At 46.3% G+C, this 17,618-nt stretch overlaps 1 protein-coding gene across 2 annotated transcripts; it reads left to right on the top strand.

Moving 5' to 3' along the window:
• Nucleotides 1–1,725: 1,725 nt before the first annotated feature.
• Nucleotides 1,726–5,801, top strand: LOC103698239. Of its 2 annotated transcripts, XM_008780229.3 has the most exons (5): nucleotides 1,752–1,882; nucleotides 2,043–2,669; nucleotides 3,903–4,068; nucleotides 4,160–4,444; nucleotides 4,856–5,801. In XM_008780229.3, exons 3-5 carry the CDS (start codon nucleotides 3,919–3,921, stop codon nucleotides 5,492–5,494), a joined length of 1,074 nt encoding a protein of 357 aa, XP_008778451.2. In that variant the 5' UTR covers nucleotides 1,752–1,882; nucleotides 2,043–2,669; nucleotides 3,903–3,918; the 3' UTR covers nucleotides 5,495–5,801. The 2 variants fall into 2 exon arrangements, with proteins under 2 accessions (XP_008778453.2, XP_008778451.2); XM_008780231.3 differs by lacking the exon at nucleotides 2,043–2,669 and having other exon boundaries at nucleotides 1,726–1,882.
• Nucleotides 5,802–17,618: the final 11,817 nt, after the last annotated feature.

Genomic DNA, 17,618 nt, shown 5'->3' with positions numbered 1-17,618 from the left:
TGTCATCACTCCCTTTACTCCACTTGAGTGAAAATTGAGTATGCAAAGATGATAGAAATAAAAAAAAGCACAGCTATAGATAATGATAAGTGCAAAGATGACAAATAATTAAAAGAATTGCCAATTTTAGCTTCTGAGATGGATAAAATTAATGTAGGGAGCCATAATACTCCAGAAGCCAAATGGCTTGGCTATGTCCTGCTGATTTCTTCTTTTTACTTCCCACATGGTATGGATTATAAGCATCCTCTAGCTGTAGATGAAAAGATCTATTTTATGAGCTGTTCATGTTTGCGATCAATATTGTCATTTTTTTTCTTTTTCAGATTCATGTAGGAATTTTACTAATGACATCCAAGGTGCCTCCTTTTTCTATTTTCATTTTCTTTATGAAATAGTGTATAGCTTGCCAACAGGTTCAAGGAAAGCATGAACATGAACAAATATGGCAAGTGGAAAAGATTAATAATATGGCAAGCGTAAGGTAAATATTGATGTGATTATGAAAATGGATAAATGTCAAGGAGCCATGGTAACACAAGACAAATAGGTCTCAGCCAACCTAGATGCAAATGTCAAGAATTCATTGTAGTAATAAACCCAACAATGAAGGTAAACTAATATGGGAGAAAAGCTGTGGAGTACATATAGAAAAGGAATATAAATGGAGGCAAATAGAAAAGCTGAAGGAGAACAGCTTCATAGGAACCATGAAGACACAAATTAAACTACCTTGTTAGTCAACGGTTTTGTCCCTCAAGAGCAGCAACACGATCAGAAGCAAAGATGAAGTTTGCAAGAACACTGAAAAGAAAGATCCGGGAAGGAAAAAAAACTAAAAAAGTTATATATTATGAATGAAAAAATAAAAAAAGAGAAGTATGCAAACAAATGAAGCATCTATTAGCTGGAAATGCTTGCGAGGTTTTTAAATTTGGCTAGTACTGTAAAGACCGGTGAGAACTTGGTATGAAGGATGAGTTTATACTTTATACACCTAGGATAGTTTTTGTTCTGCATGTATTCATTTCTTATATTGTTTGTGACTTGCTCTTGAGCCAGTTTGTAACGGCTAATTCGTTTTCTCAATGAATGGGTTGGGTTTTCTTCCCCACCATTTGCTAGGAAAAGAAAAGAGTATATAAAGGAAGCAAACTTTAGTAGCAAATAAGTTGGGATTGAATCGTCTCTTGAAAGAAGAAAAGAAATAGATGGAAGCAACAAGTGCAAGGAAGCACAGAAGGAATACAGGTCAGAAGGTATACCTTCTTAAAAATATTAGCTGATATTTACTATAATAATATAAAACACGATTTAGTTAATATGATTTGGTCGGATTATAAGTAAGAAGAGTAGTTTCTTTTCTTGAAAAAAAAAGAAGAAGAAAGAAAAGGAGCAACTTGACCCATATCTTTTACTATTATTTTATGTTATATATTAGATGCTATATATAAAATCAGTTTGTCCTGCTCGCTCGCATGGAATTCACAAGATTTCTTCTACATTTAGATCATGTGAAAGCAAAAAAAGAAAGAAAAATTCCTCAATCTTATCGCAGCTAATTTTCCAAACAAAGCCGTCTCCGATCCAACGGCATAGATGAGCCCTCCAGTCCATCGGTCGGCGGATACTCAACATTAGCGTAAAGAGATCAACACGTCGCGCCGGCAAACAACCGGCCATTACGGGTAAATAATCGAAATGGTGACCGGCCCGACCGGTGGCTTCGCGGCTTTGACAAATTGGGAGGGGAGGCGAGGGGTGGTCTCGTCTCGTGCTCTCCACACGTTTCTTCCGTGCTGTGGGATCCCGCTGGTCCGAGAGAAGGGAATTGAAGGAGGAATTTTGTGTCCAAAATCTCCTCGAAACTCCATCTCTCGAGGTATTCCAGTGTCTTTCCCCAATTTCTAGACGTTGATTTCGATCGAATTCGACTATTTTTCATTATCTTTGACCCCTTGGTAGTTTCTATTTTTGTTTGGATCATGTGTGTCTTCCCTTTCTGTGTTTTTTCCTGAAATTTATGGTGGTTTTTCTTATAGTTCAAGCAAAATGTTCGTATTTCGAGTTTAGCTGGACGAATTGGATCCGGTTTTGAAGGAAATATGGGATTTCAGGGTCTATAAAGATCCATGTCTTCCATGGAGATTGGAGGGCTTCCGGGAGATTCAAACCTTTACAACGGACACATAAATCGCGTTCTTTTGTTCATGTCCAGGGGCATAATTTAGGAGATTTTTGGGTTTTCGATGTGTATAGATACATAACTCTTTGCAAATTCTAGAGTTTTGTGATATTATTGTTTCCTTGTATAACTGGTTGAGGTATTGAAGTCTCGTTCTTTGGTTCAGTTGGCCTGTTTGTGATTTTGACTCTGGATTTGCGTGTTACTGGTCTTCTTCATCACTGATTCAGAAGTAGGTTTGGATGTAGCTCTGGTTTGGGTTGTGCAGTTGAGATTTCGGTAGCCTGTTTGGTTTCCTTTTCTTCTAGCAAATTGGTGCACCAGGTCATAGCTGTTTCGAGGCCGGTTTAGACCCCAGGATACCAGATCTGGACTGGAATTGCATTTTTTTTTTCAAGCGCTACTGAAAACTTTTACATAAGAAATGCCAATTATATATGAATGACCCAAGGAAAGCTGAAGTCTGATGATGAATTTGTGATTGGTAAACTTTATACTTTCCATGTATTTTGTGTTAGTGCCGTTGTCTAATTGTATCATGTTCTTTTTTATCTGATTTGGGATTCACCAGGGATGCCATGTTAAATATATTCTTGTCTATGGGAGCCATCTAAAACACAGCTTGTATAGTAAAAGCTTGAAATCATAGTTATTACAATTTAGCTTATGCCGGTATTGTGTTCTAACAATTAGAATTATTGAAGTTTGGTTTACTATTATGAAAAGGATAGTCCTTGCTGATCTTCTTCGGTGTTCGTTTCAGTCTTCAGATGACTATCATGTTGCAGTGATGTAAATTAAACACTGTGGCTGCTAGTTACATAATTGTTTCGAAACTTGAGCATCATAATTAAACAACCTTGCTCTTAGAAAAATAATCTGCCTTTTGTCATCCTTACTCAAAATGTTCCATATTTTACGTTGTATGAAAGTCTCAGACCAGTGGCTGTTTACCACTTGTTGTTCTATTTCATTCTCCTTTTTCACCAGCCTTTTTGTTTTCTTTTACTTTAATTAGTTTGAAGCCTCTATGATATCCAACAGTGCATGACTTATTTCAATTCATTAACTGACTTTCTCTATTTTCTTCACATGATTCACACATGATCGATATACTCCCCCATGACCTTTCCAATTAGATAATGCTCCACATACTATCAACTGTTATATCGCTCTAATCTCTATAGAACACATGATGATGAATGAATGCTTAATTCAACTTTACTAGATTTCCAGTCTCTGAATTTTATCATATTTCTCCTTAATTTTGTGCTTCAATCAATTTATGGAGTTCCATCACTCCAACTCCTATGGTTGGTTCCATGTTCCTGTGGATATGCTCTCTATTCTTTCGGTTTCAGTGAAGTGCATGCTGTGACTTAGCTATCCAGGACTAAGTTTCTTGACAATTTCCTTTTGGTTTTAGTTGCAACTTGCATTCTTCAGGTTCACAGAAGTTATTTAAGATGTAATCTGGGAGATATATTGCAAATACCTCCTATATAGTGACTTCTTGTTTCTTTCCTTATTCTTGTCTAAGCATTCTTTTCTGCAACGTTATTCGTATATCAAGTTGACTTTATTTTAGCTTTTATCAATACAGCTGATTACTGAGCTCCTTCCAGAAACCCATTATTTTCATGCTACTGTTTTCTTGTCCACTTTTTATGATCTAATAGTAATACATATGAGCAAGAATGGTTTTTTGCTTTCTCAGGCTACTCGTTCTCGAAATGGAACTCTTCTTCAGTGGTTTCACCAGTGAATCGTCGGCACCTGAGAATTTGTTTGCTCATCCAGACATCCAAAGATGCCCATTTTTGAGAAATATCAATGAACCAACAAAGTTTTCATTCTCTTCGTCTGTCAAATTTTTTGCTCCTGTAATTTATTCCTCTATCCTCAACTAAAAGGAAATTTATTTTTACATGTGCATGTGGATCCTTACTTCAGTGATGTTTGTGCTTCTTTTAGGTACAAGGAGCCAAGGGTCCAATCTTTGAAGATGGACCCAGCTTTGATATGGCATTCAAGCTTTTCCATGGACGTGATGGAGTTGTCCCACTTTCTGGAAAAACTTATGTGCGTGATGAAAATGTGGAACCTGAGCCTGCGCCACAGTTTAACCCTTTAGGAGCCAAGGCAGCTACTATCAGCCTCTCAGCTTTTGGACTAGGAGGGCCCTTTGGCTTTGATTTCTTCTCAAACAAGTGGAAGAAACAGAATAAGAAATCCTCCAAGAATGATCCTTCTTCACAGGTTAGCATTGCTCTCGCAGCTCGACTCTATTGCATCACTTTGAACTTTGAACCGGTCAAGGCTCTGTATTGTGATAGACCTTCGTATAAATATCTTTCAGTAGATAGGACTCGGTTATTACTTTGAACTGCTGATCTGTTCTTAAAGTGGCTAGCATACTACCTTTTTCCCCCTTCCCAAAAGATATGTTAATTGTAGCTTTCCCTTGGTGTTGTGCATCTGGTTTTCTCCTACTTGGACCTTTAAAGGTTTTGAAGCATTCAATTAGAATAATCATAATCTTGGTGGGAAAAATGTAGTTGTTTTTTAATTCCAGCAAGGTTGAATAAGGCAGTTCAAAAGTTACCTTTTTAGCTAGCAAGATATAATTTGTTTGCTCAACTTCTAGTTCTGCCTATTCTTATGTTTCAGAAAGGAGGAGATTCCTCACATGAAGCACTAAGCAATGAATGGCTGGAAACCGGGCAGTGCCCCATTGCAAAGTCCTACAGGGCAGTGAGCCGTGTGCTGCCTCTTGTGGCAAAGGCCCTACAGCCACCAGCAGGTGTGAATCTGAGGTGCCCACCTGCTGTGGTGGCTGCTCGAGCAGCGCTAGCCCGAACCGCCCTTGTGAAGAATCTCCGCCCCCAGCCATTGCCTGCTAAAATGCTAGCAATTGCCTTGCTAGGCATGGCAACCAATGTTCCCCTCGGGGTATGGCGAGAGCACACCAAAAAATTCTCCCCACAATGGTTTGCAGCCGTCCATGCTGCCGTTCCATTTATTGCAATGCTCAGAAAATCCGTGCTGATGCCGAAGACTGCAATGGCATTCACTATAGCAGCCTCAATTTTAGGTCAGACCATCGGTTCGAGGGCTGAACGATACAGGCTGAAGGCATTGGCAGCAGCAAGAGACTCTGGAAGTCCTACTAGTAAGGTGACATTTAGTCTGAAAGAGAGTGGGCAGTGCAATGAGGGTGAAGGGGGAGTCTGGGATCCACTTCCACTCAAGGCGGCAGGTTTGGGCTCGACTTCAGCTACAGCACCAACTGCGAGTGTGTGTTCCTGATAATGGTAAGGGATATTGGTTTATGATCAGTAAAATTATCTTTAGTTGCGATTATTGTCGTAAAAGACTACATGAATGCTTGCGAAGTCATCCTCTGGACAATGCAAGAGCAGGTTAGAAGATAAATAAGAGCAATTGGAACTGTTTGAGACTAATAATGCAAACTAGAATCTTGTAATGTTATATCCTAGATATTAATGGATCTCTGGCTGTTGTGTGATGTGTAAAAGGATGCGTACAGAGATTCTTATCCTTTTGCCTTTGGCTGCATTATGGAATAAATAAAACAGTTGTGATTTTGTTGGCACTTGTGGAGTTGGTAGATGGTGTCATGGGTTGATGCTGTTCTCTGGTCCTGCTTGATTTATTGATGCTGGACCAAGTTTTGATAAACAAAGTCATGCCAGCTACCCTCCCAAGAGTCAAAAGAAGATGATGAGATGATGTGACCCTTTAGAAGTATTTCAAAGCTTGACTGAACAAGCCCTTGCCAGAAAAATCTCATTTATACTCTCGCTACATCGATTATTCATTTATCCTTCTACTCGGTATTGGATATGCCGATTATGTGCCAGGTATGTAACCAAAGACAACTTTTGAGCACGAGGGGAGGCTGCATAAAAATCTAGTGTCTAATTAGTGGCTAAAAAGACTTGTCCAGTTGGTAATTAAGCTCAACTTCATGGCAACTTTAGTGCAACCATCTAAAATTCCATCAAAACATCTAAATGGAAAAAGATAGCAAAATCTTTGATGCATTAAAAGACTCATTTGGTTTTTTTTGAGGAAGCTAATATTTGGATATATAATATTTGGAAAATAGGTTTTATATATTTGGCTGGTCATAAAAAAAGTGATACATTTTTGAGTATTTGTTAAGCATCTATTTTTATAAAAAAGTTGTGTAAAATATTTATTATGCTTTTAATAAAAAAATATTACCACATTTTATTTAAAAGCTTAAGGGCACTTTTGGAAAAAAAATATTTTTAATTTTCAGCTAGTGAAAATTGGATTTTTTTTATATTCCATATGAATTGTTTTTTTATGAAATATAAGAATCTTAATTCAACATAAAAGTTACTTTTCCTTCTATTTTCTTTGAAAACTACAATCAAATATGAGGTATTTTTTTATATTTTTTGTTGACCACACTTTTTTCTTTCCTCTTTTTGCGGATCAAACAGGTACAAAAGATTTTTAAAATATGACCATATTGCTATAAACAAGACACCTTACGAAAAATCTGATTCCTAACAAAGTAAAGATTTTCAGCGAACGGCTCTTTAGAGTGAGAAACTCTGAGGAGAGAGGAAGTCTGTCAAACCCAACGGCTATCTTCGCCGGCGTCGGTGAGATCTCCGTTGTTGCCCGGTGGACGGTGGAGATCGAGGTGGGCCTCGTGTTGTTGGCTTGGTTGTTTGCTTGCTGTTTCAGGAATCCCAATGGCCCGGAAGAAGGGGAAGCAGCCGATGGCGGGGACGACGAGCTCGGCAGGGGAGCAGGCGGCGGGGTCGTCGACGGCGGATGGCAAGGAACCAACGGAGCTGCCCGCGGTGCCGATGACGAGGACGTGGGCGGAGGTTGTAGCTCAAGGCAAAGGTACGAATTCGGGGTGGAAAGGGGAGCGACCGGGTGGCCGGGCGCGCCATGGACCTTGGGTTACTCATAGACTGACGGAGACGGAGGTGGCTCGTTTGAGCCACCACTTCTCGTCGATCGTCGAGCTCCCGGGGGAGCCTATCGAGGTAGCCCGCCGGGAGTGGGAAGGCCTCGCTGTGGTCGGTCGGAGCCTCGGCCGGCGGGTGCCGGTCGAGTGGGTAGCCAAGGATGTGGCTGCCCGGTTGAAGAAAACAGGGGAGGTGGTGGCAGTTAGCCTAGCCGAAGACCACTTTGCTCTGCGGTTCCGGTTGCCGGAGGTCCGGGACCGCGCTCTGGTGGAGGGGCCCTGGGTGGTGGCGGGGCAAATGTTAGCCATGGAGCCGTGGACGCCGGACTTTCTACCTAGGGATTCTCCGGTGAAAACGGTGGTTGTGTGGCTACGGCTACCCGGGCTTCCTCCAGAATATTGGTCGACCTCGACCATTTTGGAGATTGCTGCCAAGGCAGGGCGGCCGTTGGCGGTGGATGGAGTCACAGAGGGGCGCCGAGCCATGGGCTTCGCGCGTGTCAAGGTGGCGATTGATGCCTCCGCTCCCCTCCTCCCAGAAATTCGGATCCTCGGGAGGACGAAGGCCCTCTGGCAGCCATTTGTATTCGAAAGCATCTCGGATCTATGCTTTCGGTGTGGTAGAATCAGACACCTTGAGCTTGGGTGCCGGTTCGGGGCTCCGGTGCCGACGGGTGCGAGCCCTCCGGGGGAGGCGGACCCCGGGCCGATCTATGGCCCGTGGTTGGTGACATCTCGCGCCCGGCAGCCGCGGGAGCAAGGGCCGCCGCAGTCGAGGAAGACGGGTGAGACTGTAGCTGGGTCGCCCCCTCCTCGGTCGCCCTCGCCGGGCGCCGAGCCCCCTGCTGGGTTGCCCCCTTCTAGGCCGCCCTCGCCGGTTGCTTCGCCTATCCCTTCGGTGTCCCCGCCGGACCTGGAGGGTTGGCAAAAGCCAACCAAAATGGCCCGTCGCCACTCCCCGCCGGTTGTGAAAGGGGCCCTGGACTCCGGCGGGCAGGTGGAGGGTGTCCCGGAGACGGTGGGGGGAAGGATCGGGTCCGGCCAGGTTGATCAGGCCGGGCCAGGTGTGCGCTTGGTGGGCCAGCACAAGGGAGCGTCCAAGAAGCGGCCCAGAAACGCTGGGCCGCTGCTGGATCTGGGTCGCTCCCTGGTCCGGGGACGGGCGGGCCACAGGGGAGCCTGCGGGGCACGTGAGCCCCGCGTGGTGCATGTGGTGAACCGCGCGACGGGTTCCCAGGCCCGTCGCGCGGCGGGTAGCGCGTGGCCCAATCTGGCTGGGCCACGCGCGGAGGACTCTGGGAAGGCCCCTGTGGGCCTTCCACTGTTCACAGCTTCTTTGGGCTCTACGGGGCCTGCCATTGGGCCCGATCTGCTGGCCGAGCGGATGGGGTCCAGTGCGCTTGGTTTCCAGTTTATGGCCCAGGTCCCCAGGGTGGTTCCGCTGTCCGAGGTCCCTACTACTCTAGACCCTCTAGAGTTGGATGTGGGACAGGGGGATGGTGCCTCGAGCGGGCTCGAGTTGGGCGACGCGATTATGGATAGTGGGCCCCCTGTCTGTGTAGATTGTCCTATGACGGGCTCTCTGGAGGGGCAGGACGCACCTGCACTTATGGAGCACGGGGTAGGTGACTCGTGTGGTTCTGAGGGGGCGGCTAGCTGGTCCGCAGATCACTCGACGGTTGTTCAACGGGTGAAGGCGGCAGTGCTGCGAGTCGTGTCTGGGGTTAGTGTGGATGAGGGTCAGCGGGATGATCCTTATCATGAGGTGGTGATGGACCCTGCGGCCCAGAGGGTGGATGTGCCTGTGGCCGACCTCTCGGACTTTTCCCCATGAGGATTCTTGCGTGGAATTGTAGAGGGGCGGCGAAGCCGGCCTTCATGTCATCCTTTAGGAGGCTGGTTCAGATCCATAGTCCAGAGATCTGCCTTCTCTATGAAACACGACTATCCGGTAGAGGATTGGGTCGTGTTTTGCGGCGATTTGAGGTTGACTGGGAGTCATATGTAGTTGAGTCTCGGGGGTTGTTCGGGGGCATTGTGGCTTTATGGAAGCGGGGTGTGGCCACAGTCGATGTATTCCATAACTGCTCCCAACAGGTCCTAATGATTATCTCGGAACCTAATGTTGCTCCATGGGTCTTGAGTGGTGTGTATGCTAGTACTGACCATCGGACCAGGAGGGTATTGTGGGATGAGCTCTCCCACTTACTCGCTCAGGGCCTTCCGACGGCGATAGTGGGAGATTTCAATTGCATCCTGGAGGGGAGTGAGAAACGTGGAGGTAGGGTGTTCACTGACTCTGTGGATAGGAGGGAGTTCCGCGATTTCATCTCGCGTAACGGCCTAGTTGATCTAGGTTTCTCCGGCCCGCAATTCACTTGGTGTAACAACCAGTCCGGTCGAGCCAGGGTGTGGGAGCGGCTTGATAGGGCTGTTGCTTCCATCGACTGGCTCATTAGATTTCCTTCCTATAGGGTTCGTCACCTACCCCGGATTGCTTCAGACCATTGTCCTTTGTTGATTTCGACGGTATCGGTGTCTAGTTACCGGTGCCCCTTCCGGTTCGAGAAGGTTTGGCTGTCCCTCCCTCAATCCTGGGACATTGTCCGAGGAGCTTGGAGTCTACCAGTTCGCGGTGATGCCATGCAGAGGGTTTCACGCAAACTGGAACTGACTAAGCGACGGCTACGACGCTGGAATCGTGAGGTAGTGGGCGACATCTTTAGGAAGTTGGAGGATGTGGAGGCCGCGATTGCTGACCTCCAAAGAAGTGAAGATCAGGTGGGTGTGCTCTCCGAGGCCGATATGGTGAGCCTCCGGGGACTTCTCGCCACTCACCACTCGATCCTGTGTCAACATGAGATCTTCTGGAGACAAAAATCCAGAATTCAGTGGGTCAGAGAGGGTGATCGGAACACTAGTTTCTTTCATCGCTCTACGGTTATCAGAAGACAGAGGAATATGATCCGATCCTTGCGGGATGAGCAGGGCCACCGGGTGGAGAGGGATTCGGCCATTAGCCATATCCTGCTTGATTTCTTTCGATCTCGTTGGACGGAGGATAGTGGGTCTGATGCAGCCGGCCAGCTCCCGAGGGCCGATTCCCAAATTGATATGACCGAGAACGCTATGTTGGTTCGACCAGTGACGGAGGGGGAGGTGCGTGAGGCTATTTGGGCTCTGGGCGAGGATAGGGCCCCTGGTCCAGATGGCTTCCCACCTTTTTTCTTCCGGAGATACTGGGGTATCGTTCGGAATGCAGTGGTGGGAGCAGTCCTGTGTTTCTTCAGTCGAGCTGGGATGCCTGACGACTGGAAGGCCACATTTGTCACGCTGATACCTAAGCGTCAGGATGCGGCCGAGCCCAGCCACTTTAGGCCGATCAGTTTGTGTACAACTTTATACAAAGTTGTGGCAAGGATACTGATGGAACGTATGAAGCCCCTCCTCTCTAGCATCATCTGTCAGGAGCAGGGTGCTTTTGTGAGAGGTAGGAGTATTTCTGATAATGTCATGGTGGCCCAAGAGATAATGTGGGATCTTCGACGGGCCTCGAAGCGGCGGAGCTTGATGGCTGTCAAGCTGGATATGGAACGAGCTTATGATAGAATTGGGTGGAGTTTTCTTAGGCTAGCTTTGGAGAGTCTGGGGTTCCATGAGACATGGATTGGGTGGGTTCTAGGATGTGTTCGGGGACCAAGGTTTTCTATCTTGGTCAATGGCTCTCCAACCCCTTTCTTCAGTTCTACTATGGGGCTTCGGCAGGGTTGCCCGCTATCTCCATACTTGTTTATCATTTGTTCTGATGTCTTGTTTCGGTTGCTGCGGGGGGTGTGTGCCTCCGGAGTCCTGGAGGCTTATGTCCCAGCTCCAGGGGCCCCGCCGATTTCACATTTACTCTTCGCCGATGACTGCCTCCTCCTGACCCGGGCTCGCGTAGCGGACGCTCAGGCTATCAGGAGGGTTTTGGCCGTCTACTGCACTATATCCGGTCAAAGAGTGAATGCCCAGAAATCCTCCATCTCCTTCAGCCCAAGTACGTCACTCCGGGTTCGACGGGGGATTCGGAGGATCCTGGAGATGCCCGAGCAGGACGGGACCTGGACCTATCTGGGTGTTCCGATCTCGGGTAGGAGATTGCGGGTTTCCGAGTGCACCGAGCTGGTGCAAAGGGTTCAGAGCAGACTAGAGGGTTAGCGGGCAGCGTCCCTATCTATGATGGGCAGAGTCACGCTGATTCGATCTGTTTTGGGTTCCATGCCCATCTACCTTATGGCAAATACGGTGGTGCCAAGGACTGTTCTAGTGAGGATTGAGCGACTCCTTCGGGGCTTCTTATGGGGATCACTGGGTGGGGGTCGTGGGGTGCACCTGGTGGCGTGGGAGAGTATCTGCCTTCCCCTCAGGGAGGGTGGTCTTGGGGTGGTGTCTCTCCTGGAGAGACGAGAGCAGCTCCTTGCCCGGCATGCCTCCCGTTTCATCCTGGAGCCGCAGGGGTTTTGGAGCCGGATCATGACTATCCATTATGGGGGGGGCAGGTCCTGAGGGCTGGGCCCAAGGAGGGCGGAGATGCTCCTTTCTATGGCGTGAGATAGCGAGGTACTTGCCATTGGTGTCAAGTCACACCCGATGGCTGATAGGTGACGGGCATAGCATCGACGTGGCCGGGGACCCATGGGTCGATGGCCTTCCTCTGCGGCTTTGGCCGACTATGGTTAGTGTCGAGGCTGGGGAGGGTCTACTAGTCTGTGATCTTATGACTTCCGGGGCGGCTGGCTGGGATGAGATTCGGTTGGCCCTTCACTTCGGGCAGCATTTGGCGGAGTGGGTCCGCTCACTCTCTTTCCCACAGAGTGGTGGACCTGACGTATGTGTGTGGAGGTCCTCGTCCAGATCCAGGGTCAGGATGGGCGACCTCTCCCGCATCATTAGGTGGGAGTATGAGCCTGGCCCAGATTGTGTCTGGATCTGGCGATTGAAGCTTCACCCGAGGGTAGCGTTGTTCCTTTGGAAGGTGGTCTGGGACCGTCTTCCTACGAGAGCTGTACTTGGAGGTCGAGGTATGAGGATCCCATTGGTGTGTGAGGATTGTGGTGTGGCTGAGACAGTGGACCATGCCCTGTTTCGGTGCTCATGGGCTAGGAGTACTTGGCGTCTGGCAGGGGTCCCACAGGAGGTATGGCACTGTAGGGACCTGTTCTTACAGGCCATGCGTCACGGAGTCCCCTGTGCTTCGTCAGGAGATTGTTCGAGCGAGCTGCACTGCCTACCAGATCTGGCTGGCTAGGAATGCTCGCACTTTCGGCGAACGACGTGTGTCGCCGCGATTTGTGGTCGAAAAGGCACGCGTTCAGGCGGCAGAGCTGTGTTACACCATCCCTGTTGAAGGGACCTTGATAGCTCGGGACATCTGGGGTTCCCATTCTGCTTCGGCAGTTTTCCGTACGGTGTTTTTCACCTGGGAGCCCCCACCCCCGAGTTTCCTCAAGGTCAACTTTGATGGGTCTGTTCTGGATGGTGGCACACGGGGTGGCGCGGGTTTTGTTATTCGGGACCCGTCTGCCAGGGTGGTGGCTGCTGGTGGCAGTCAGTTATTTGACACTTCGGTTCCGTGTGCGGAGCTGAGAGCAGCCTGGGCGGGTATTCGCCATGCCCGGTGTGTCTTACAGGCTAGGTCCATCATACTAGAGGGTGACTCAGCCACTGTCATCAGTTGGATCCAGAGGGGTCCAAGGGGTGGCGGCAGTGATCATCCTTTGCTTCGTGACATTTGGGCTATGGCGAGGGATGGATGGGCCTTTCAGGCCAAGCATATTTACCGTGAAGGTAACGGCGCCGCGGATTGGGTAGCTGCGTATGTAGCTTGTCATTCCGGAGGCACCTTGTGGATTGATGATGGGGAGTTGCCTTTGGCACTTCGAGGTATCCTATTTTTTGACCTTATTGGGTGTATCCGTTTCCGTCGGGTATGATACCCCGTTTTAGCAAAAAAAAAAAAAAAAAAAAAAAAAAGCTTATGTACGGGGAAAAGGTTTGAGGGGGAGCAGGGGCGAACAAGAAAGCGGCTAACATTGTATTTGTAGGCCCAAGTCCCCAACCATTCTTTGCATCTCGTCTCCACGTCGCTTAATTCTTTACCAGCTTGGGGACAGCCAGCCTCCACTATGAAGTAAAACTCATTTCATTCTGATTTTTCCAACGAAGGCTTCAAGTTTCTTTCACACTTTAATTCAATGGTCCAAATATAATAATCGTGCCAACCGTTCTCTATGACCTTCTCCAAGTCTATGTGCATAAAAAACACATGTTACCCCTTCCAACCGTATCTTGTCTCTTATTTTCCAAGGTGACGAAAATGGGTAAAGTTGGCCTTGTAATTTCCAAAGCTGTTTAAATTGGAAGTTGTTGCTGTTGAATTCAGACCGGAGTCAGAGCGTAGCTCGGATGACTCTGAGGTCGGAAGAAATCAAGTTGAACTGGTTAGTTGAGGTAGAGATTGTTGGTCTTCTCCGAGGGCGGTTTGCAAAAAGTCCGCTTGCCGGAAAATTTTCGGTGGAGGATCCTTCGACGCCTAAGTTAGAATAGAGAAGCAACAGTATGGAAAGAAGAGATTTCAGCAGAGTTGAGTTCTTTGTGAATGATATCGCATAGGTTGATGTGACTGCTGTGTTGCGCCCCTTGCGATGCAATGATCGCAGCGTAATCTCGCACGGGACGTCGTTCATCATATAAACGCACCACAGATTGTAGAGTTCAAAAATTTTCCTGGATCCAAATCCAGAAGACCTTTGAACTCATAAGGGAGGAAAGATTAGGAACTGAAGGGATTGATTAAATATCACAAAACTAAATTAAAAATCAGAAACAAAGGTTTGAAGATTCTATCTTCAAACTTTGTGCGGGTGGAAAAATACCGCAGCCTAATGATCTTTGGAGGTTCCTGTTGGAGCCGCACACACGTCCGGCCTCTACAGGTATCCACACGAGGACTCGACTATCTGAGATCAAATCTCACCGGAGTGCTAGCTCCTTGCAGAGACCTCTCATGATTATCAATGATGATTAGAAGAAGATCAGTAACATATCTCCTTGAAGAAGAACTCTTTCTTCTTTAACCTTGCTCACAATGGAGGAGGAGAAAGGAGGAAGCTTTGCACCATGGAAGAAGTGGATCTTCCTTGCCTTGCTACCCTAGAGGAAGAGGATGAAGAGACCCCTCTTGTCGCCGTGGAGAAGAAGGAAGAAGCCTTGGGCATGGGAAGGAAAGAACCCTTCTTTCCTTGGCGTGTTGGCTCTCCTCTTGAGATTATCTTCTCACGCCTCCAATGCAACCTTGGGAGAGGAAGAAGGAGGGGCTTCTTGCTGCCGTGGGAGAAGTGGAGGAGAGGGAGAGGGAGGAGGCGTGGAGAAGGAGAGACTCCAATACCATTCACACGCCTCCCCTCCTTCCTATTTATACTTGGTGGCTTAGGATTTTTTAAGGCTTATCAAAACAAGAGATAAACTCTTCCTTGCCGCCCACCCTTGGATCAATGCCAAGTGTCCATGGCGCAATGATCAAGAGGATTAGAATCCTCTTATGTGGCGCCTCAAATCAATGCATAACATGTGTCCTTGGATCAAGAGATTAGAGCCAAATCACATTGGGCTTGGACATCTTTCATGGCACCTTGGATGGGTCCTAATCTCATTAGGACTAAAGCTAACTTCTAATCATATTAGGAGAATTAGTTGGGGTGCCATGCATCCTACAATGCCATGGGGACTTTAGAGTCCGCATGGTGTGAACACGACTTGATGCATTTTTATCCTACAATGTTATGTGGTCTTTAAAATCCGCCTGGTGTGAACACGACTTAAGACATATTCCAACAATATAACCTGATCTAATGAGGGTTAAACCAATCATGAGCCCAACTCAATTTGGGTCGAACCCAATTTGATTTGGCTCATCAAATCAGCCCAATTGCAATCTAATTGCAATCAATTCTACTTAATTCTTCTTCCATAAACTCACTAACATTTAGTGGGTTAATTCAATCACCAATCATATTGATAATTGACATCAATTATGATTCTAAATCACAATTACGATAGTCTGACTAATCAAATCCTCTATGTGTGAGACCCCGTAGGTTCTATTCTATCTGGTAGTGAGACATATTGAGATCTCCATCTCAATATCACTGAAACTCGTTTGATTTCAGTTCTACTCCTAGGGTTCACTGATCATTAAGTGAATGCCTTCGAGCCTCACAATCCACTAGTGATACCTAGCAGTATGTGGTGGCAACCCAGCAGAACGGAATGTCTGAACCTCTAGGTGCAGTTAGCGTATGATACAGTCCCTCTATCATGGATCCCAACATGACGGAGGTTATGGATAACTTGTCAAACCTCATCGTCCGTCATATGTCAAATTTATTCGACTTCTAGTTTGAGATATAGAAAATACTTTTTCCAAAATACCTAGCTAGAAATTTATCAAACTTAGTCTCATAAATCACATAGGATCACTCCTAATCTATCAAGATCGATAGATCCCATCTAGATGTAACCCTATTCCAAAATGAACCTACTGCAGCCAATCTGCACCACAAGGATCTGAATGGCTAGGGCCCAAGTTCGCATGCTCGGCAAACTACAACAACCTCACAGTGAATAGCTAAGGCAACACAGGTCAAAAAATTAGTCATACAACTGCAACATAAGTAGTCACTAACGAGTGGATAGACATCCATGTGACTACATTCTTTGGTCACGCTCAGTACACTTGTTCTGTGACAAGTACTTGCATAATCACTCTAGTTTCTTTACACTGTGGACTCGAGACTCATCCATCTGACTAAGTAATCTGTGCACTAATCTCAGCAGATCGATCACCGTCCTCGTGATGGATCCATCGATCAGGAGGATTTAGAAATTAAACCTTAATGACACATGCCTCAAATTCTCAACTTCTTGAGAATATGTATCATCATTGTATTAATTTCTTGGATGATTCATGGACACATACAAACATGAATGAATAACAAATTGCCTAATCTTATTAATCAATAAGAGTCAAATTACAAATTTATGCCCCAAATTACAAATACGCGTCAGCCACATTGCTTTTACAGTATACTTCTAACAATCCCCACTTGCACTAAAGCCAATCAGACATGTATCTAAGCCCCATCTTCTCAAGATGGACTTCTAACTTCTGCTGACTCAGCTGCTTAGTGAATGGATCCGCCACGTTGTCAGTGGAGTGTACTCTCTGCACCTCTACATACTGTTTTTCAAGGTAGTCACGAATTAGATGAAATCGCCGCTCTATGTGATTGGATTTCTATTGAGACCTTGGCTCCTTAGCGAGTGCTATGACGCCATTGTTGTTGCAGAAAAGGGTTATGGCATCCGAGGACATGACACCTAGCTCCTCAACGAACTTCTTGTACCAAAAATATTTTCTTCGCAGCATTTGATGCGGCAATGTACTCTGCTTCCATGGTAGAATCTGCAATAATCAGTTGTTTAGAACTCTTCCAATTTACCGATCCTCCATTACATAAAAATACATATCCTGATGTAGACTTTCTATCATCAGGATCAGCCATAAAGTCTGAATCAGTATATTCTTCTACCTTTAACTCAGTCCCTCCTCCAAAGACCAAAAATATATTCTTAATCTTTCTCAAGTACTTAAAAAATATTTTTCACAGCTATCCAGTACTCCTCGCCTAGATTCGACTGATATCTACGTGTGACACTCACAGCATGCGCTATATTAGGTCAAGTACATAGCATGGCATACATGTAGCTCCCTATTGCCGATACATAAGGGATCCTGCTCATGCGCTGAATCTCTTCAGACATTTTGGGGCACATCTTTTTTGAGAGATTTATCCCATGCCTTAGGGGTAACAATCCTCTTTTAGAGTTTTCCATGCTGAACCTCTTCAACACTTTCTCTATGTACATTTTCTGTGATAGGCCAAGCATTCTCTTATATCTATCTCTATAGACCTTAATCCCCAAAATATAAGATGCTTCCCTAAAGTTTTTCATGTAAAACTTTTTAGACAACCATAATTTGACCGATGTGAGCATGGAAACATCATTTCCAATTAGGAGTATATCATCCACGTACAGTACGAAGAATACTATAGCCCTCCCACTGACTTTCTTGTACACACATGGTTCCTCTTCTGACGCTCGATCGAAGCTCTAGTCGTTAAAGGCAAGTCGTTAAGCTATAGTGTGTTCTCCTCTCTCCTTAGATATCACGAAGGCACTAAAGAGCATTGAACCGAATCGGCGGCCATTGATTCATTAGATAGAGGGACCATTTGACTACTGACTGCATGAATGGATGAATCCCTCCGGTCGACTTGCCAAGGAAGATAATTTGTCGAAAGGATCGGTTTGTCCTGTGATGACGCTCCTTCTGCCAAATAGCCTTGAATGGAA

Source organism: Phoenix dactylifera, chromosome 17 (assembly GCF_009389715.1).
Source record: "Phoenix dactylifera cultivar Barhee BC4 chromosome 17, palm_55x_up_171113_PBpolish2nd_filt_p, whole genome shotgun sequence".
Classification (NCBI taxonomy): Eukaryota; Viridiplantae; Streptophyta; class Magnoliopsida; order Arecales; family Arecaceae; genus Phoenix; species Phoenix dactylifera.
The sequence above is the reverse complement of the archived record's forward strand: the minus strand, read 5'-3'. Positions and strand labels throughout refer to the sequence as shown.